The sequence below is a fragment of the Pan troglodytes genome, chromosome 8, assembly GCF_028858775.2.
Source record: "Pan troglodytes isolate AG18354 chromosome 8, NHGRI_mPanTro3-v2.0_pri, whole genome shotgun sequence".
Classification (NCBI taxonomy): Eukaryota; Metazoa; Chordata; class Mammalia; order Primates; family Hominidae; genus Pan; species Pan troglodytes.
The window spans coordinates 85348847-85370299 of record NC_072406.2 but is presented as its reverse complement, the minus strand read 5'-3'; the positions used below and the strand labels follow the sequence as shown (position 1 = coordinate 85370299).

The 21453-nt window shown below is 41.4% G+C and overlaps 2 protein-coding genes and 1 non-coding gene across 19 annotated transcripts in view; 2 read left to right on the top strand and 1 right to left on the bottom strand.

Moving 5' to 3' along the window:
• The window catches only part of NUDT13 (nudix hydrolase 13), a 41165-nt gene extending 20907 nt beyond the window's left edge, over positions 1-20258 (bottom strand). Inside the window, exons 1-9 of one of the 10 annotated variants that reach the window (XM_063780771.1) lie at positions 20123-20237; positions 16238-16329; positions 11160-11231; positions 10525-10664; positions 8380-8514; positions 6375-6481; positions 5455-5580; positions 5189-5300; positions 3878-4032 (exon numbers count right to left, since the gene is read on the bottom strand). In XM_063780771.1, coding sequence (XP_063636841.1) covers positions 3878-4032; positions 5189-5300; positions 5455-5580; positions 6375-6461 — 480 coding nt within the window. In that variant the 5' untranslated portion in view covers positions 6462-6481; positions 8380-8514; positions 10525-10664; ... (1 more) ...; positions 16238-16329; positions 20123-20237. Of the gene's footprint in view, positions 1-3877; positions 4070-5188; positions 5301-5454; positions 5581-6374; positions 6482-8314; positions 8515-10524; positions 10665-11159; positions 11232-16237; positions 16330-20122 lie in introns of those variants that run through there. The other 9 variants (XR_010146634.1, XR_010146635.1, XM_016918579.4 and 6 more) reach the window with 9 other exon arrangements.
• Positions 1-21453, top strand: part of ECD (ecdysoneless cell cycle regulator) — a 92915-nt gene that overhangs the window by 37382 nt on the left and 34080 nt on the right. For 4 of the 8 annotated variants that reach the window (XM_054660239.2, XM_054660241.2, XM_063780757.1 and 1 more), the window contains one exon: positions 20152-20289. The exons of 1 other annotated variant lie outside the window; for it this stretch is intronic. In XM_054660239.2, the coding sequence (XP_054516214.1) occupies positions 20152-20282 (131 nt within the window). In that variant the 3' untranslated portion in view covers positions 20283-20289. Of the gene's footprint in view, positions 1-243; positions 647-20151; positions 20290-21453 lie in introns of those variants that run through there. 3 more of the 8 variants (XM_054660240.2, XM_063780755.1, XM_063780758.1) reach the window with 1 other exon arrangement.
• On the top strand, positions 4501-4628 carry LOC112204685 (small nucleolar RNA SNORA11). The gene has a single exon (XR_002938353.3). It is a non-coding gene; the product is annotated as a small nucleolar RNA SNORA11 (small nucleolar RNA).

The following is a 21453-nucleotide window of genomic DNA, read 5'->3' as shown; positions in this document are numbered from 1 at the left end:
GTAAGGTCAGGAGCTACAAAATTTAGAATACTATGGCCAAAGGTCAGAAAATGATTCTAGAACTAAGCAATCTTAGAAGATAATACCTGGGATCTTCAGGTTAGGTGAAAGTCAGTTCTAGATACTGCCCAGAAGCAAAAGAGGCATAATTAAGAAATGAGAGTTTTATGTGTGTGTGTGTGTGTGTGTGTGTGTATATATATATATATATATATATATATATTTTTTTTTTTTTTTTTTTAGACGGAGTCTCTCTCTGTTGCCCAGGCTGGAGTGCAGTGGCGCTATCTTGGCTCAGTGCAAGCTCCACCTCCCAGGTTCACGCCATTCTCCTGCCTCAGCCTCCTGAGTAGCTGGGACTACAGGCGCCCGCCACCATGCCCGGCTAATTTTTTGTATTTTTTAGTAGAGACGGGGTTTCACCGTGTTAGCCAGGATGGTCTCGATCTCCTGATCTTGTGATCCACCCGCCTCGGCCTCCCAAAGTGCTGGGATTACAGGTGTGAGCCACTGTGCCCGGCCGAGTTAAATATATTTCTAACATAGTAAAAAAAAAAAGATAAGATACATTAAATAAATCCTGGAAGTACAAATACTAAAATGTTAAGAGTGGTTAACATTGAGAATAAATTATGAATAATACCTATTTTTCCTTGTGTCTCTATTGATTGTATAAATTTTTCAATTAAAAAAGAACATACAAATATTACTTTTTTTTTTTTTTGAGATGGAGTTTTGCTCTTTTTACCCAGGCTAGAGGGCAATGGTGTGATCTTGGCTCACTGCAACCTCCCCTCCCAGGTTCAAATGATTCTCCTGCCTCAGCCTCCCGAGTAGCTGGGATTACAGGCACCCGCCACCACACCTGGCTAATTTCTTTGTATTTTTAGTAGAGACGGGGTTTCACCATGTTGGACAGGATGCTTTTGAACTCCTGACCTCAGGTGATCCACCTGCCTCGGCCTCCCAAAGTGTTGAGATTACAGGCGTGAGCCACTGTGCCCAGCCACTCTTTTTTTTTTTTTTTTTAAAGGATAAGGGTTAATGATAGTCAAAAGCATAGTCTCATCTTTGCAAGAAGCAAAGTAATGCAAACTTCATCCCAAGGAAGCTGAAATAGATTAGATATTCTATAAAAACCAAAACATACAATAGGCAAACTTTGGCAGGCAGAGACCATCAGTCAGTGATGCTAGAGAAGTGCAAGATGAGATTGGATAAAACAATGTCTAGCCGGGCGTGGTGGCTCATGCCCATAATCCCAACACTTTGGGAGGCCAAGGTGGGAGGATCACCTGAGGTCAGGAGTTCGAGACCAGCCTGGCCAACATGGTGGAACCCCCATCTCTAATAAAAATACAAAAATTAGCCGGGCATGCTGGCAGGCACCTGTAATCCCAGCCACTCGGGAGGCTGAGGCAGGAGAATTGCTTGAACCTGGGAGGCGAAGGTTGCAGTGAGCTGAGATCGTGCCACTGCACTCCAGCCTGGGCGACAAGAATGAGACTCCATCTCAAAAAAAAAAAAAAAAAAAAAAAAGACAACGTCTTAAGTTTCTTTCAACTACAAGTTCCTATAGTTTTATATTTTTAGTTCCCAGCATCCTGACTGACTTGAGCAATAAGACCAATCCTGCAGTCAGTCATTAAATGATGCCTGATTGTGCGCCTACTATATGTAAGATACTCTTAACTCCTGACAATAAAAGGTAAATTGTCTTATATAAACAGTGTTGGGAAAATTGGATATCCACATGCAAAAGAATGAAATCGGACCGTTATCTTACATCATATGCAAAAACCAACTTAAAATGGATTAAAGACTTAAATATAAAACCTGAAACAATAAAATTCTTAGAAGAAAACATAAAGGAATAAATTTCTAGACATTAGACTGGGCAATGGTCTCTTAGATATGATACCAAAGCACAGGCAAGAAAAGCAAAGATAGACAAGTAGGGATTCTATCAAACTAAAGCTTCTGCAGAGTCAGGGAATCAATCAACAGAGTGAAGAGACAACCTGCAGAATGGGAGAAAATATTTGCAGACCCTCTATCTAATAAGGAGTTAATATCCAAAATATATAAGGAACTTCTGCAACTTAATGCCAAAAAATAAATAAGCCAATTTAAAAATGGGCAAAGAATCTGAATAGACATTTCTCCAAAGAAGGTATTCAAATGGCCAACAGGTATGTGAAAAGGTGCTCAACATCACTAATCATCAGGGAAATGCAAATGAAAACCTCATACCTTCTTTGATGGCTACTATTAACTCATACCTTCTTTAATGGCTACCATTAAAAAAGTACAACGGACAGCAAGTATTGGTAAGGATGTAGAGAAAAGGGAACCCATGTACACTGTTGTGGGGAATGTAAGTTGGTGCACCTACTATGGAAAAAAATATGGAGGTTCCTCAAAAAATTAAAAATAGAATTACCCTTTGATCTAGCATCCCACTTCTGGATTGAAATCTAGATCTTGAAGAGATATCTGCACTCCCATGTTCACTGCAGTATTCACAATGGATGAATGGATAAAGAAAATGTGGTATATACTATAATAGAATATTATTCAGCCTTAAAAAGGAAGGAAATCCTGCAGTTGCAACAAGATAGATGGGCCCAAAGGACATGCTAAGTGAAATAAGCCAGACACAGAAAGACAAATATTCCATGATCTGACTTATATGTGGAATCTAAAATAGTCAAACTTACAGAAGCAGAGAGTAGAATGGTGGTTGCCAGGGGCTGAAGGGAGGGGAAAATGGAAAAAGTTGCATGCCAGGGGCTGAAGGGAGGGTGGCCACTGGTCAAAGGGTACCAGGTTTCAGTCATGCAAAATAAGTTTTGAAGATCTGTACACCATAAGGTCTACAATTAATAATACTATATTATACACATAAAAATTTGCTAAGAGAATAGATCTCACATCAAGTGCTCTTACCACAAAATTAAAAAAAAAAAAAAAGGGTGGGAGAAAAATAAAAGGGGTGGGAGGAAACTTTTGTAGGTGATGAATAAGTTTATGGCATTGATAGTGATGATGGTTTGATAATTTCAAGGGTATATACTTCTCTGCTGAAGCAGGAGAATCACTTGAACCCAGGAGGCGGAGGTTGCAGTGAGCCGAGATCGCGCCACTGCACTCCAGGCTGGGTGACAGAGTAAGACTCCGTCTCAAAAAAAATAAAATAAAATAAATTGTCTCGTGATTGACATATATGCAAGGGAGAATGAAGATTATTTGCTTCCTTTACTAGGTTGCAAATTCCTTGAGGGCATAAATCATATTTAATTTAATTAATTAATTAATTTACTTTCAAGACGCATTCTCACCCTGTTGCCCAGGCTGGAGTGCAGTAGCGCGACCTCAGCTCACTGCAACCTCCACCTCCCAGGTTCAAGCGATTCTCCTGCCTCAGCCTCCCAAATAGCTGGGGCTACAGGCACCTGCCACCATGCTGAGCCAATTTTTGTATTTTTAGTTGAAATGAGGTTTCACTATCTTGGCCAGGCTGGTCTTGAACTCCTGACCTCGTGATCCGCCCACCTCAGCCTCCCAAAGTGCTGGGATTACAGGCATGAGCCATCGCACCCGGCCTTAATTTTTGTATTTTTAGTAGAGATGGAGTTTTGCCATGTTGGCCAGGCTGGTCTTGAACTCCTGACCTCAAGTGATCCGCCCACATCAGCCTCCCAAAGTGTTGGGATTACAGGCATGAGCCACCGTGCTCAGCCCTAAATCATATTTTACACATGTTTATGTAATCTAGATGATGCTGGACTAGACAAGTGCTTAATAAGTACTTGCTGATGAGCAGGTTGGATGAAGCAAAAGAAATATCACAGCATAAGGGAACATGAGAACTTACTTCTGTCTGCCCTGGTTTCACAGTTGCATGGCAAGCAATCATGAGTGAGCCACTAGGGAAGGGCCAATGCTGGGATGCATAGTACTGCAGGCTTTCCACCTCCAATCCCACCTCTTCTGCAACTTCTCGACGGATGGTCTCTTCCACACTTTCACCTACAAGCACTCAGATTAATTCAGGACAGCCCTGTAGCTAGAAGGGTGATACAGACAGCCCATTTGAGAAAGGTGCACAACACTGGCTCCAAAGTTTCAATGAAATGCTCTTGGGAGTGTCCTAAAACTCTGAGTCATTCCAACAATAAGAATCAGGTCCAGAGCTGTGTGTTGAACCACAGTGCTTAAGTCTGCTAGGTCTAAAGTAAGTGTGACAGTAGGAGGGACTACTGCCCTCAGCTTTCATAAAATTCCACTTTTCACCATTTGCAAATTTGACCCCAATAGACTAGAGAAAAAAACCAACCTGTAAATAAATACTGAATTCTAGCAAATGTTACGCATGCTGAAATAGGAAGAAGTGTACTAATATCTTCAATCTATGCATCAAAAAATAAGATAGATTAATTAATGGATAGATGGACAGCTTTGTGATAAAGTAAGTGTAGTAAAAATTCATGGAATCTAGGGGTGTGCTCAGAGCAGGGGGCCTAAAGAATGGCTCCTCTGTTTATAACACACCCAACAGGAATCTGGGGTCAATGTGGTGAGAGGCACAAAGCTTGTGGCCTCCCTACAAACAAATGCCTACATGTGAAGAGGAAAAAAAATTATAGAATCTGGGTAGTGGGTGTATGGGTGTTCACTGTATAATTCTTTCAACAATCTCCTATGTTTGAAAATCTGCTTAAAAAAATAGTGTGGCTCACACCTGTAATCCCAACACTTTGGGAGGTCAAGGCAGGTAGGTCACTTGAAGCCAGGAGTTCAGGACTGGCCTAGGCAACACGGCGAGACCCTGTCTCTACAAAAAATTTTAAAAATTAGCCGGGCATGGTAGCCTGCGCCTGTAGTCCTAGCTATTCAGGAGGCTGAGGTGGGAGGATTGCTTGAGCCCAGAAGGTCGAGGCTGTAATGAGCCATGATTGCGCCACTGCACTCCAGCCTGAGCAACAGGGTGAGACTCCCATCTCAAAAAAAAGGAAAGGAAAAAATTATATATATATATATATATAATGCCAGAAAGCAGTTTTCTTGACATGATAGGAAAGAATGTGCTTGGGAATTCAAGCTCTATAGCAACAAGACAGAGAAGATTGTATTAGTAAGATTGTATATCTTCCAGTGTCACCTGTATATCCCCTAAACTCCTCACCTATATCACAAAAACCTGCCAAGGCAGAATACATTCCCTTGGGAAAGGAGCTTTGGCGGGCAAGCAGGCATCGGGTCCCATCTGACACCAGCGTGATCACCACAGGAGCCATCTAGGAAAGGGGAATGGAAACTGAGATGCTGGCACTTTGGGCCCTGCCAATGAGCTAAAGCAATGTATAATTAAGGAATTGCACAGGCTTCCTTCCCCAGGACAAAGCAGCACACAGTCTTCTTGGATTACTGTCCTCTTACAGCAATACTTACCTGTGGATAATAGATGATATTATTGGAAGGGCACACACGCTTGCTGCCAGCCACGTTCTTCTTGGTGGGCTGCCCACTTCTGCTGCAGAACTGATGAGCATCATGCCAGCGGAGAAGAGCTTGAGCCTAGGAACACAGTGATGGGCCTGGTGTCATTTGGAGAGAATGCGGGGCTCATCTTTAACAGCACTGGGCCTAGTGTCTGGAACAACTCACAGAAAAATGCCAATCTCTTTACAGCTCACGTAATTTAAATGGTTACTGTTTAAATTTCAGGACAAGTAAACTAACTGAACATATTCCTCTAGCATCAGAAATCTGAATAAAAGAAAGCATATTTTTAAATGTATTATTATTTAAAACATATGAAGTATATGAGGTAATAAAATGAACACCCATGTATTCACTAACCAGCTTAAAAAAACATTCCCAGTACAGTTGAACACCCCAAAATGTTCTTCTCCCTGGTAAAGTTGGAATTTTTTGCAACTAAAAAAATGTTTAGAGGTTTCTTTTTAAATTAAATGCACAATCAAAATACTTTAGCAAGTGAAATCTAAAGCTGTGAGGGCAAGTCATTAAAGCAATGTAAAGTAATTTCTCTTAGGGAAAACATGATACTGTATATGTCATGCTATGTGGGTCATTAAAAATGTTTATGAGGCTGACAGATCCTATTGCCATAGATCTGCATGTCTTTAGGAGACAATGATCTTGACAGTGGTTCTGCCAAAAACAAGGGCAGAAGAAGGAAGAATAAGCAATCTTCCTACAGCACATTGTCCTGCCAGTGTTTGTAGAAAGGACTATAATCTGCAAAAGAAGAAATCAAACGTCACTCTAGCCTTGTGTGTACACATGGATTTGCCCACACTTACTGCTCTACTAAATTTCCTACAGAATGAGAAATCAGAATCTACCGTGGACAGCAAGGAGGCATCCCTTGCATTGAGTTGAAAGAGTGCCTTTCTCAGCTCAATGAAAGACCCCTTGAGCTCTGTCTCCATTTCAGGTTTGTGTAAGGAGGCTAGAAAATTAGAAAAGATAATGAAATTAAACAATGACAAACTTTGCCTCAGGGCCTCTCTCCAGTCTATCCTGTTAAAATAGTGTTTCCCAAACTTGCCTCGTAAGATTCAGCTGGGTGTGGGGGCGTGTGCCTGTAGTCCCAGCTACTCAGGAGACTGAGGCAGGAGGATGGCTTGAGGCCATTAGGAGTTCCAGGCTACATACAGTGCGCTATGATCTTACCTGTGAATAGCCACTGCACTCCAGTGAGACCCCATCTCTAAAATTTAAAAAAGGCCAGGTACGGCACTTTGGGAGGCCGAGGCGGGTGAATCACTTCAGGTCAGGAGTTCGAGACCAGCCTGGCCAACATGGTGAAACCCTGTCTGTATTAAAAACACAAAAATTAGCCGGGCTTGGTGGTGGGCGCCTGTAATCCCAGCTACTCAGGAGGCTGAGGCAGGAGAATCGCCTGAACCCAGGAGGCAGAGGTTGCAGTGAACCGATCGCACCATTGCACTCCAGCCTGGGTGACAGCAAAACTCCATCTCAAAATAAACAAATATATACATAAAATTTTTTTAAAAAGCAAGATTCTCAAGCCCCTACCTGGAGATTCTAAAGCAGCTGGCATGGAGTGAGGCCCAGCAATCTCTATTTTTGTTTTAACAAGCACCAGGTGATTCTTACATTCAGGCCAGTTTGGGAAACATTAGCACATAGTATTTCTCAAGATCTTCTTCGGGGCAAGAACATTTGCATTAGCTTATCCTTGGAAAAGAGATGAAGTGGGACCTCATGGCTCCTATGTGAACCTCATCCCAGCATCACTACATTTACACCTAGACCATTAAAGACAGAAGGAAAGCCTGACAGGAGCCATGAGCCAATAGCAAAGTGGTTCCCAATGGCAGGTCTGTGGACCCAGAGCTATATGGAAACATTTTTATTCACCTGTATTCAAAAAAGAAATTAGAATGATGTTATAAGTTTTTTAACATTTCTAATGAAATACTGAAATATACAAAATGTGACCGGGCTTGGTGGCTCATGCCTGTAATCCCAGCACTTTGGGAGGCTGAGGCAGGCGGATCACCTGAGGTCAGGAGTTCGAGACCAGCCTGACCAACATGGAGAAACCCCGTCTCTACTAAAAATACAAAACTAGCCGGGCATGGTGGCACGTGCCTGTAATCCCAGCTAATAGGGAGGCTGAGGCAGGAGAATCGCTTGAAGCTGGGAGGCGAAGGTTGTGGCGAGCCGAGATCGCGCCATTGCACTCCAGCCTGGGCAACAAGAGTGAAACTCCGCCTCAGAAAAAAAAAAAGAAATATACAAAATGTATAGGCCAGGTGTGGTGGCTCATACCTGTAATCTTAGCACTTTGGGAGGCCAAGGAGGGAGGATTGCTTGTGCCCAGGAGTTTGAGACCAGCCTGGGCAACATAAGGAGACCCCCATCTCTATTAAAAAAAAAAAAAATTAAAAATTAGCTGGGCATGGTAGTACATGCCCATGGTCTCAGCTACTCAGGAGGCTGAGGTGGGAGGGTCACTTGAGCCCAGGAGGTCAAGGCTGCAGTGAGCTGTGATTGTACCACTGCACTCCAGCCTGGGTGACAGCAAGACATTGTCTCAATAAAATAAGATAAAATAAATAAATAAAATGTATAATGGTACAGAGACTAATACCATAAATATTCATGTACCCATCACCTAACTTAGAAGGCATTAAAATGTCCTTTATTGTCATTTAAATGATGATGATCGCAGATGACACTTTTTAATGTCCTTTTTTAAAAAATAGAAAGTTGATAACCTTTTGTATTCCCCAAATTTTCCTTTAAATTTTACCATTATGTGAAATCCCAAATTCTGAAGACCACTGGGAAGTACCCGTTAGGAATAATGTCATGTACCACTTATGGAAAAGGAGCTATCCAGACCTAGATCCAGAGCAAACCATGCTTCCTGCTGCTCAGAGCATCCAATCAGCACAGAATCTTCTATTCTTTGTGCATCCTGTCCAAATTTACCCAGGAGCCTTTCCAACTCTAAGAAACAGAAAGGGGAAGGGAGAAAAGCAAAACACAAGGGTTTCTATTAAATCACTACAGCCATATTAGACTCACAGAAAATCATCTACTTCAGCTTAAAGTGGGTATACTTGGCTTCCAACTGCAGCTAATTAGCTATGTAACCTTGGTCTAACCATTTAACCTCTCCAGGCCTGTTTTCTCATTAGCAATCTGAGGACTTTAGACCAAAGAAGGAATTCTTGTATAACATTGTATTACTCTATGACTGTATCATGAAAGGAAAATATCCCCTAGTTAGTAAGATCCACGATAGTTAACTTATTAAGTCATTGAAAAAAAAATAAGTATCACACTTAAAATGGTACAGACCAAGGCTGGGGGGCAGGGAGGATCACTTGAGGCCAGGAGTTTGGGACCAGCCTGGGCAACACAGCAAAGACCCTGTCTCTACAAAAAATAAAATCAGCTGGGTGCAGTGAAGTGCACACCTGTAGTCCCAAAAACTTGGGAGGCAGAGATGGGAGGATCTCTTGAGCCAAGGAGTTCAAGGCTGCAGGTAAAGACCAATCCAGTTCTATAATTAACCTCCAGAATGTGCTACTTTTGTGGACGAGAGTAAAATACTCATCTGAGATGCCAATCTCTAAAAGATGAGTGATGTGTAGGGAGAAATCCTATACACTTGTTCATGAAGGACTCATATTTATTTGTTCATAATACAACATAACACACACAAAAACCATAATACAACATAAACATTGCTAAATCTCTAAATAATGTTTAGTGCCTTCTGATGGAGTCCTCAGATTCTTCTGCAGTGCTAGAAACTACCAAGTACTCCAACTTCTGACCTATGGGAGAAATTCACTGGCAATACAGAAGTTAGTATATAGTGACTCATATAAAACTGAAAGTTCACATTTTGTTTTCTGTCTTTGAGACACCACCAGGCTCGACTAATTTTTTGTTCTTGGGTAGAGACGGGGTCTCACTATGTTGCCCAGGCTGGTTTTGAACTCCTGGGCTCAAGCAATCCACCCACCTCAGCCTCCCAAAGTGCTGGGATTACAGGCATGAGCCACCCAACCCAGCCAAAGTTTGCATTTTGAATGACAAACCCCAATGGCTTAGATATCTTTAGTTAAATATGCTAAAAGGGTTCTAAAAGCAAATTCATTTTAATTCACTTTTAATCTTGACCCTTCTAGTAAAAATGAAGTTATGATGGAACTTTTTTTTTTTTTTGAGATGGAGTCTCGCTCTGTCACCCACACTGGGGTGCAGTGGCGTGATCTCGGATCACTGCAAGCTCCGCCTCCCGGGTTGACGCCATTCTCCTACCTCAGCCTCCCGAGTAGCTGGGACTACAGGCACCCGCCACCACGCCCGGCTAATTTTTTTGTATTTTTAGTAGAGACGGGTTTCACCGTGTTAGCCAGGTTGGTCTTGATCTCTTGACCTCGTGATCTGCCCTCCTCGGCCTCCCAAAGTGCTGGGATTATAGGCGTGAGCCACCGCGCCTGGCCATGATGGAACTCTGAATTAGCATAACTGTATACCCCTGTGGAGGCTGGAATTCACTGCTCTAAGGCAAAGAATGGCAAACATTTTCTGGAAAGAGATACTAAATATTTTAGGCTTTGTGAGTCATACAGTCTCTGTCACAACTCTGCATTGTAGTGCAAAAGTAGCCATAGACAATATGTCAATGAATGAGTACGTCTAAGTTCCAATAAAAATTAATTTACAAAACAGGTAGCAGATACAATTTGGACAGCAGTTTTACCAACCCCTGGTTTAAGGCATTAGTGGTTCATTTCATCACCAAATAATATTTGACTGGACAACTAGAGTTCATACAATAAATTATTAGTTGGCAGAAGCAGTTATACAAGCATGAGACTCAAAAGCTTTCTGAAAAATCTAGACTCCAAAGTTCAAGGATCTTTCTTAGAATTCATTATGGGCTGAATTCTGCGTAGTGGCCACAGGCTGGTCAACGCCACTGGTCCACTCTGGACTTACCTAACAGGCTATGCCGGGGGGCCAGGTATTGATGTGCTGAAGTCTGAAGCAGAGGAGCCAGACTATGAAAGAGGTAAAACGCTCCTGTTTGCTGGGCTTTTTTACATGCGTCATCATCTTCCTTCAGTTCAAATAAATACCTGTATTTGGGAAATAATCAAACCATTACAAAACCACCCTTAGTTACCTGTATAGCATTCATCTTTGAGAATGCTGTCGCTGCATCCCTCTCTTACCATGGTTATTTCCCTTTATTTATTTACAACCTAATTTGCTCCAAAAAGGGTTTGAGGTGGCTATAGATAATCATTCATTCCCTCCTTTGTCTTACTGTGTACCTCACCCATACTTCTGTGGTTGCACTATTGGTTTATTTGTTCATTTGTCTGTCTCCTCTGAGAGACTATGATCTCCTTAAGGGGAAGTTATGCTTTACTCAGCTCTGTATCTCTGTAGTTAGCATATTGAATGGCTCGATTCAATAAATATTTATTGAATTGAACTTCAAGGGTAATAAATATTTACTGAATTGAACTTCAAGGTACTCTGCCAATATTACACTGTGAGGCAAGAATTTACATGCAGTGGAGTGAAAGGAAAACAAGTACAGTGATAAAACATCAACCACAAAATACCTAGAGATGGGAACAGACTTTTTCACAGCAGACAAAGAGTAAACACTGTATCTTCAGTGACCCTCATTCAATCTAGGGAAGATAAAGAACAAATTTTACCTTCAATGTACCCTTACTTCAGACATCTAGATCCCAAAGTAGATACCATTAACTCCTTATCTCTAGCAAAGGGAGCACCTGGCCGGGCGTGGTAGCTCACGCCTGTAATCCCAGCACTTTGGGAGGCTGAGGCAGGTGGATCACGAGGTCAGGAGTTCGAGACCAGCCTGGCCAATATGGTGAAACCCTATCTCTACTAAAAATACAAAAATTAGCTGGGCATGGTGGCACACGCCTGTAGTCCCAGCTACTCAGGAGGCTGAGGCCGAAGAATCGCTTGAACCTGGGAGGCGAAGGTTGCAGTAAGCAGAGATCACGCCACTGCACTCCAGCCTGGATGACAGAGCGAGACTCCGTCTCAAAAAAAGAAAAGAAAACAAAGGGAGCATTGATGAAACCTATACTTAACCTATTTAATAAGGATAGTATTTTCATTTTCCTTCTTTTTTTGTTTTGAGACAGAGTCTCACTCTGTCACCCAGGCTGGAGTGCAGTGGCATGATCTCAGCTGACTGCAGCTTCTGCCTCCCAGGTTCAGGCAATTCTCGTGCCTCAGCCTCCCGAGTACCTGGGATTACAGGCATGCCCCACCATGCCCAGCTGATTTCTGTATTTTAGTAGAGACGGGGTTTCATCATGTTGGCCAGGCTGGTTTCGAACTCCTGACCTCAAGTGATCTGCCCTCGGCCTCCCAAAGTGCTGGGATTACAGGTGTGTGCCACCACACCCAGCCATAGTATTTTCAGTAGCCAAAATGAAAATGTGGAAAAAGGGAACATCCTCCTATTCTTGGTTTCTCAAAAACAGGCAATAGTAATGGGGTAAGTACCAGGCTTTTCCAGTACCTTCATTAAGGGTGGGCTGAGTCTCTCCCTTCAAATCCTTGTGATCAGCAGGGACAGAATGCAGACTCCCCTGGGGCCTTGGGATTAGCCATTTTTGCCTGTCAAAAGCCCTAAAACAGGCGCTCAGGTAAAAACTGGCTTCTTTTGTCAAGTGGGAAAAATAGTTTGCAGACATTTCCTGTGGGATCTGAGAACTCATGTAATACCAGTAGGCAGAGTTTGCTCAACATGAAAATAAAAAGCAAAAAGACAAATGCACCCCAGTGGTATCTTTCAGAACCTACTCTTGACTGTGATAAAAGGGGTTACGATGAGCTCTTTATAAATAGAAGACAAAAGAAACCTGATCTTTTAAGAATTGTGATATTTTTAAACTTATGAGTCACTGTAGCCTCCTGGGGCAAAGACTCAATGCATGTCAAAGGAGAGACGTGTCACTCAGAAGTTACCAAATATAAACAATAGAACAAACACTGCTGCCTTCGTAAAAGAACAGAAAGAGTGGTACAACCTGTACTTGCCCTAATGACCCTAAAAAGCAAAACACCTACAAAAACACCCAGGTTAAGGTCTTAGACCCAGGGCCTCACTGGAACTGGAATTGAGATCCAAAAGTTCCTTACACTCCTCTGGATTGGGAACTCTTATTTTTAAAAATGTATTTTCCCTTTTCAGTTATAATAGCATAGAAATTGCTATGATTATCAAAGTTGAAAATATTTAGATTATTTTAAAACAAACTTTTTCCTTATTTTAACAGTAAAAAATAGTCAATCTTTAATAATCAGAATATACAATTGTCAATTTTTTGAAAAGAAAATCATCAAAATCCCACCACTCAGGGATAATCACTGTTTACACTTTGGAATTCTCTAAGTGATTACTATTATACATCAATATATATATAAGTATATTTAGGATCCATCAAACCTACTAATTTGTAGCCTTTTTTCTTAAACATATGTAAACATTTTCACATCATATTCTTTATTGGTAGACTTTTATTCTTTTCTTTTTTTTTTTTGAGACTGAGTTTCACTCTTGTTTTCCAGGCTGGAGTGCAGTGGCACGATCTTGGCTCACTGTAACCTCTGCCTCCCGGGTCCAAGTGATTCTCTTGCCTCAGCCTCCCAGGTAGCTGGGATTACAGGTGCCCGCCACCACACCTGGCTAATTTTTGTATTTTTAATAGAGATGGGGTTTTGCCATGTTGGCCAGGCTGGTCTCGAACTCCTGACCTCAGGTGATCCACCCGTCTCAGCCTCCCAAAGTGCTGGGATTACAGGTGTGAGCTACTGTGCCTGGCCTCATTATTTTTATTCATTCTTAAATAGATTTATTTAATCACTTTAACATACTTAAATTTTAGACTCTATTTAATAATTATGTTAATATTCTTGGCCAGGCGTGGTGGCGTACTCCTGTAATCCCAGCACTTTGGGAGGTCGAGGTGGGTGGATCACAAGGTCAAGAGATCCAGACCATCCTGGCCAACATGGTGAAACCCCATATCGACTAAAAATACAAAAATTAGCTGGGCGTGGTGGCGTGTGCCTGTAGTCCCAGCTACTCAGGAGGCTGAGGCAGGAGAATCACTTGAACCCATGAGGTGGAGGTTGCAGTGAGCTGAGATCACGCCACTGCAGTCCAGCCTGGCAACAGAGCAAGACTCCATCTCAAAAAAAAAAAAAAAAAAAAAAAAAAAAATTCTTGTAGTCTGTTAAAGGAGTACACGCAACCTAAATGTCCAACAATATCTGAAACAAGTATCACAATTTTGTTGTTTGTTCACTCTTGTTCATGTAGGATTATATGCTTATGTGCTTCTAATTTTTTTTCTTTGAGACAGGGTCTCACTCTATCATGCAGGCTGGAGTGCAATGACACGATCTCGGCTTATTGCAACTTCCACCTCCCAGGTTCAAGCGACTCTCCCACCTCAGCCTCCTGAGTAGCTGTGACTACAGGTGCACGCCACCATTCCTGGCTAATTTTTGTATTTTTAGTAGAGACGGCTTCACCATGCTGGCCAAGCTGGTCTCGAACTCCTGACCTCGAGTGATCTGCCCGCCTTGGCTTCCCAAAGTGCTGGGATTACAGGCATGAGCCACTGCACCCAGCCTTTATATGCCTCTAAATTTTGGAGCTTGATAGGGCTTTATATGTAGGAATCACTGGTTGTGAGTGTGTACTTCCTAAGGAGTTTTATATTTATATTCACATGGTGCCCCAGGGGTATTTTCAGTCCAAGATTACTACTTAAATTCATTTCTTAGGCTGGGCATGGTGGCTCATGCCTATAATCCCAGCACTTTGGGAGGTAAAGGCAGGAGGATTGCTTGAGCCCAGGAGTTTGAGACCAGCCTGGGCAACATAGCAAGACCCTACCTTACAAACAATAAAAAAAAATTAGCCAGGCATGGTGGTGTACAAGTAGCTACACATGTGATCCTAGCTACTTGGTGGGAGAATTGATTCAGCCTGGGAGGTTGAGGCTGCAGTGAGCTATGATCATACCACTGCACTCCAGCCTGTGTGACAGAGCAAGATCCTGTCTCAAAAAGAAAAAAAAGAAAAAAAAATTATTTCTTAGGTTAAGGGTTCTAGAACCACACCACATAGATGGTATAAATTTAACCCCCAAAACTGTATGAAAGCAGGCTAGTGATTTCAAATTCACAGATTTCTAATTTCCCTAGGCTAAGACAAAAAAGTCTTTATCATCTTCATGTGCTATTGTAGATTTTGTTTTCCTACTCTACCTTTCACTGAAGTTTAGTTCTTGGGGGAAGGGGGTGGGGTTATCTACTTTATTTATAGGAAACTTCATGAAATATTATTCAATACAGTTTTTTTCATCTGAAGTGACAGGAATAGAACAATATAATTTTAACATGTTTATTATTCTATTATAGTACCTTAATTTACTTAATTTCTCCCTTAGTGTTCATTCATTCAACAGTACTTTAGTGCCTACCATGTGCCAGGCACTGTTTTATGAAGTAGGGGTACCACAGTGGAAAGACAAAGTCTGATCTTAATAGAACTTATATTCAAGTGTGTGAGATATTTTAGATATTATTGGATATTTAGTTTGTTTAAAATTTTTCGGCCAGGTTTGGTGACTTACGCCTGTAATCCCAACACTTTGGGAGGTCAAGGCAGGTGGATTGCCAGAGCTCAGGAGTTCAGACCAGCACAGACAACATGGCAAAACCCTGTCTCTACACAAAAATATAAAAATTAGCCAGGCATGGTGGCATATGCCTGTAGTCCCAGCTACTTGGGGGTTTGAGGTGGGAGGATCGCTTGACCCCAGGAGATCAAGGCTTCAGTGAGCCAAGATTGTACCACTGCACTTCAGCCTGAGTGACAGAGTGAGACTCCATCTCTAAAAAAATAAAAATATATATTTTTTCATGTTTACTGGTTTATTATATAGGATATTACGAAGGATACAAATGAAGAGATGCATTTAGGTCAGGTATGTAGGGGGAGGGTGCAGAGCTTCCATGACTCCCTGGGTGCACCACCCTCCAGGAACTTCCATGTGTTCAGCTATCCAGAGGCTCTCTGAACCCTGTCCTTTTGGGTTTTTATGGTGGCTTCATTACATAGGCATGATTGACAACCATGTAGAAATCTGATTGGACAAAATGGTTATGATTTTATAATAATAGACTGACCGGAAACCCAGCAATGCCTGTCTGTTCAGGTTCTCCTTGGCCTCTCTGTGCAGCCTTCCTTCCTCCGGAGTATGGGGCACAACCCTCTCTGGAATGAGGGTCTTTGGACCCGCAATCAGATTAGAGTCCTGCCATGGGCAGGTAAAAGGAGGATAGGAGAAGGTAAAAGAGATTTTGTTTCCTGAGGCCTGCCCCTGAGGTCTAAAGTGCCCCACATTATAACAAAAGACTGTAATAAGGGCCATAGGAGTTATGAGCCAGAAACCATGGATGAATATATATATATGAATATATATATACACACACACACATATACACACACACAAATATAGTAATATATAATGTATATATAATAATCATAAACCTAAATATATATATAAAATCATAATATCGCAATAGTTTAATGGGCCAAACAGAATAATCAAAGCTCAGGTTGGCTAAAACTCACCGTGTCTTAGTAACATAGGTTGATAGCAGCCTATAGCACCAAAAAAATTTTCTCCTGCAAGCTATTCCACAATACAGGGACATTGTCAGGTCCTTAAAAAAAAAAAGGGAGTTTTAAAAAAAGTCATAATATGAACTTTAAAGTAATGAATTGCCAAGAGGGTTATACTTTAAGCCAGAATGGGATCACTCTGTAATATTAAGGAAAGACAAACTCAATAGGAGTCAGGTGATCTTGTTTCTAAATTGCATTTCTACCCCTAAGTAGCTATGGGATCTCAACATTTCAGTACTTCTTTCATAATCTAGAAAACTGAAACCTGTTCTACCCACTTAGAGTAAGAATGAAGTAGAAGGAATCCTGTCATAAGAATATATAAAGTCACAACATTAGGAAATTTTTTCAGAAGGCAGCTATGCAAATTCATATGGATCCAAGGTATTTTCTATTTTTTTGTCGCTCATTGGGAAAGAAAAAAATCTGTAACTAAATAATCCATTCTGGGCAAGATGGTCCCTTTAAATTGTATATCAGTATTTTATTCCCCATGAAAAGTACCTCTCACATTGGCAGTAAAAAAAGTCAAGAATTCATTACAGTTAAATAACCAACCACCCTTTTCACTGTGTCTGAGGAAAGCCAGCTTTGACACTAAATGACTGAGGAACATCTAAAATTTAGTCCTACTTCTTGGTTGCATAATTATGAATCACTGATGATGAATTCTTGGACAGTTTTGGCTACAATCTATGTCCTAGCCATGGGTAAAATATATTTAGCAAATGACATTCAACAAAGTATTTATTGAGTACTGACTTTATTCAGGGTCCCTTAAAGAACACAAAAATGTAAAAGATGAAAATCCCTGCCCTCAAGGAACTCTAGCAGGAGAGAGAAAACAAATATATAGCCAGCTTTCACAGAAGGCAGTATGCAATATGTGGGTTGCAAAGCACTCTAGGAGATTATTAAAAGTATTATTCCTACTTTAATAACCCCAAAACTAGTGTGATATACTATAAAAAATGTATTTAAAGTCATTATTTCTGGCTCATACACCACTCAGAATGTAAACTGGTATGATATTTTTACAGGTTGATTTGGAAATATCTATTAAAGTGTCAAATAATAAGCCTCTCTTTTTCCTCAGCAATTCCATGTTTAGGAATTTACCCTAGGAAGGAAAGGATATGTACAAGAACGTTAACTGAAAATTATGATAAAATGGATTAATACGTGACTTAAGAACAAATAGAAGGGCTGGGTGCGGTGGCTCACGCCTGTAATCCCAGCACTTTGGGAGGCCGAGGCGGGCGGATCACCCGAGGTCAGGAGTTCGAGACCAGCCTCACCAACATGGAGAAACCCCATCTCTACTAAGAATACAAAATTAGCTGGGTGTGGAGGCACATGCTTGTAATCCTGCCTACTTGGGAGGCTGAGGCAGGAGAATCGCTTGAACCTAGGAGGCGGAGGTTGCAGTGAGCCGAGATCGTGCCATTGCACTCCAGCCTGGGCAACAAGAGCAAAACGTCGTCTTAAAAAAAAAGAAAAAGAAAAAGAACAAATAGAAAATAATATAACAGTGAAAAAAAAATATATATATATAGTAACAGGGAGAGAGACTTAGAACACATTATTAAGTAAACAAAAAAAGCAAGGAGGAATTGGAGGTGATACTAGTCAAAGTGTACAAAGTTTCAGTTAGGATGAATAAATTCTGGATATCTATTGTGCTGTATGGTAACTATAGTTCATAATATTTATATACTTGGAAATTACTAAGAAAGTAGATATTAAATATTCTCAACACACACAAAAAAATGTGAGGTGATGAATATATTAATTTGCTAGATTTAATCATTTCACAATGTATACCTGTATCAAAACATCACATTGTAAACTATAAATATATACTTTTTTTGTCAAAAAGTATATATTATACTTTAATACCTTAATATTATACCTTAATAAAGCTGGAGAAAAAAACAGGTAACAGTTGGTTAACATGACCTAATTATTTATAAAGAAAAGGACACAGACATACCAATATACATAAATTATATGTATTTAATTATATTTTTCTTTCTTTTTTTTTTTGAGACGGAGTTTCGCTCTTGTTGCCCGGGCTGGAGTGCAATGGCGCAATCTCGGCTCACCGCAACCTCCACCTCCCGGGTTCAAGCGATTCTCCTGCCTCAGCCTCTCGAGTAGTTGGGATTACAGGCATACGCCACCACGCCTAGCTAATTTTGTATTTTTTTTAGTAGAGACGGGGTTTCTCCATGTTGGTCAGGCTGGTCTCGAACTCCTGTTATCAGGTGATCTGCCTGCCTGGGCCTCCCAAAGTGCTGGGATTACAGGCAAGAGCCACTGCCCCCGGCCTTATTTATATTTTTCAAATGACTAGAAGTATACATACCAAACTGTTAAAGAGTGACTAATTTGGGGGAGTGGGATGAAGACAAACATTGAAAAAGGTGCCTGTAATTTTTATTTTGTTCATTTTTCTGTACTGAAAAAAAAATTAGCCATGTGTACTTATTCCTTTTAAGACAAAAGAAAAGCCTAATAAAATAGTAGTTCCTGAGACTAACTGGTTAATGAGGCTACCTCCATGCCACTGTTCCCCAAAACACCTCACCATATTCCGTGAGCCAAAGGGAATTCATTTGGTGAGTTTCTTGGACCTTGGGAACTGCTGCCTGATGTTTTGCCTAGTTTCTGCTACTAAATTAACCTTAGCCAGTTGTAGATTGTCATGGCTGCTGACTCATGAGCTGATGGTCACAGAGCTATTTATGTTTTTAAAAGTACAATGTTTGATAGAGATGAAAGGTAATAGCAGTCTTACCCAACTACTAAATGATGAGGCAAGGTGCTTTAACATTAAGAGTTTCTTTGAACTCCCCAACACAAATGATTCACACGTTTCTTATCCTGTTCATCTTTCCAGAAGAAAGATTATAAAGTACTACAGCGTGACAAAAAAGCCCATCTTGTAGTGAGCCGAGATCGCGCCACTGCACTCCAGCCTGGGCGACAGAGCGAGACTCCGTCTCAAAACAAAAAAACAAAACAAAACAAGACAAAACAAAAAAAGCCCATCTTGAATCTAGTGGTTACTTCCACCGTGAAGAGGCCAGGTTCCCTAGTATTTAAGAGACCTTTTTTTAGGCCGGGCGCGGTGGCTCACGTCTGTAATCCCAGCACTTTGGGAGGCCGAGGTGGGCGGATCACGAGGTCAGGAGACCGAGACCATCCTGGCTAACACGGTGAAACCCCGTCTCTGTTAAAAATACAAAAAAAAGTGGCTGGGCGTGGTGGCGGGCGCCTGTAGTCCCAGCTACTAGGGAGGCTGAGGCAGGAGAATGGCATGAACCCAGGAGGCGGAGCTTGCAGTGAGCGGAGATCATGTCACTGCACTCCAGCCTGGGCGACCGAGTGATACTCCGCCTGTTTTTAGAGTCCGTTTCTCCACGACTGTGGACCTCCATGGGACAGGGAAATATGGAAAACTGAGGAACCACGGGAATACAGCTTTGAAGGTCTCACTGACCTGCTTTATAGTTTGCTTTCTAAAAAATAATTTCCCCCCTTAAAAAAAAAATAAAAATTAAGGCACAATGTGAGAAGTTGGCAAGTTCCATTTTTAAATGACTTTCCAAAAAAGTATCAGAAAATGATGAGCTGTGGTTACTGAGGTAGCTCCACAGTTATGAGGCAAAACTATGGTTATATCCCTGGTTTCTGCAAAAAGGAAGAGATTAAGCTAAAATGTTAAAATGCTGTGACCACGACCTTTTTTCAAGTTCTGATCATGCCTCCCTGTGAAGTCCTTCCTGCACTTAGAAGCTGAGCAGGTTTCTGTTTCACTGTACTCACTCTGAATTCTTTTCGGGGCACCTTCCTAGTCCTCAGGAATCAGCACAAAAGAGGAAACTCCAAATGTTCACGTTCAACGGCTTCCGTTCCCTGGAGGGACCATTGCTTCTTCTGCCACACTTCCCAGAATCCTCCTAGAGATGCACTCTGGGAATTGTAGTTCAGTTCCCAGGCATGCTGCTGTGTTCTCCAGCTGCAAGTTAACCATGATTGTCAAAAGCATGAACATCTAAGATCTTATTACCAAGAGAACTACTGTATCCTTGGAGAAAGTAGGTTAGTATTAGATCCATTTTTTAATTAAAAAAAGATAAAGTCATTAAGTCCACCCTCATACACAGAAGGCATATATTATGAGGCTGGGGAGAGGATGAAGCAGGGGTGGGAATCAAATACCTTTTAACCTTAGTATATCTCTAGTTCTCTCTCTGCACACTTTAGAACTAGCTCTAAAATTTCATGAAGTTCTTCCAATTTAAAAGGATGGGACTCTGTATAGGTATGTATAGATATGTTTGAACTTATGGTAGGATTCATTTCTTGATCAGAGGAAGAGCATTCCATTTGACTGGAAGCAGTCTCCTAGCAGTGTGTCCGGAGTTCGTTCCTTCCAGTGGGTTCTTGGTCTTGCTGACTTCAAGAATGAAGCCGTGGAGCTTTCGGTGAGTGTTATAGCTCTTAAAGGTGGCACGAACCCAAAGAGTGAGCAGCAGCAAGATTTCTTGTGAAGAGCGAGAGAACAAAGCTTCCACAGCGTGGAAGGGGACCCGAGTAGGTTGCCGCTGCTGTTGGGGGTGCCAGCTTTTATTCCCTTATTTGTTCCTGCCCACATCCTGCTGAATGGTCCATTTTACAGAGCACTGATTGGTCCATTTTATGGAGTGCTGATTGGTCCATTTGACAGAGTGCTGATTTGTGCATTTACAATCCTTTAGCTAGACACAGAGTGCTGATTGGTGCGTTTTTACAGAGTGCTGATTGGTGCGTTTACAATCCTTTAGCTAGACACAGTGCTGATTGGTGCATTTACAATCCTTTAGCTAGACACAGAGTGCTGATTGGTGCGTTTACAATCCTTAACTAGACACAGAGTGCTGATTGGTGCATTTTTACAGAGTGCTGATTGGTGTGTTTACAATCCTTTAGCTGGAAACAGAGTGCTGATTGGTGCGTTTACAATCCTTTAGCTAGACACGGAGCGCTGATTGGTGCATTTTTACAGAGTGCTGATTGGTGTGTTTACAATCCTTTAGCTGGACACAGAGTGCTGATTGGTGCATTTTTACAGTGTGCTGATTGGTGCATTTACAATTCTCTAACTAGACAGAAAA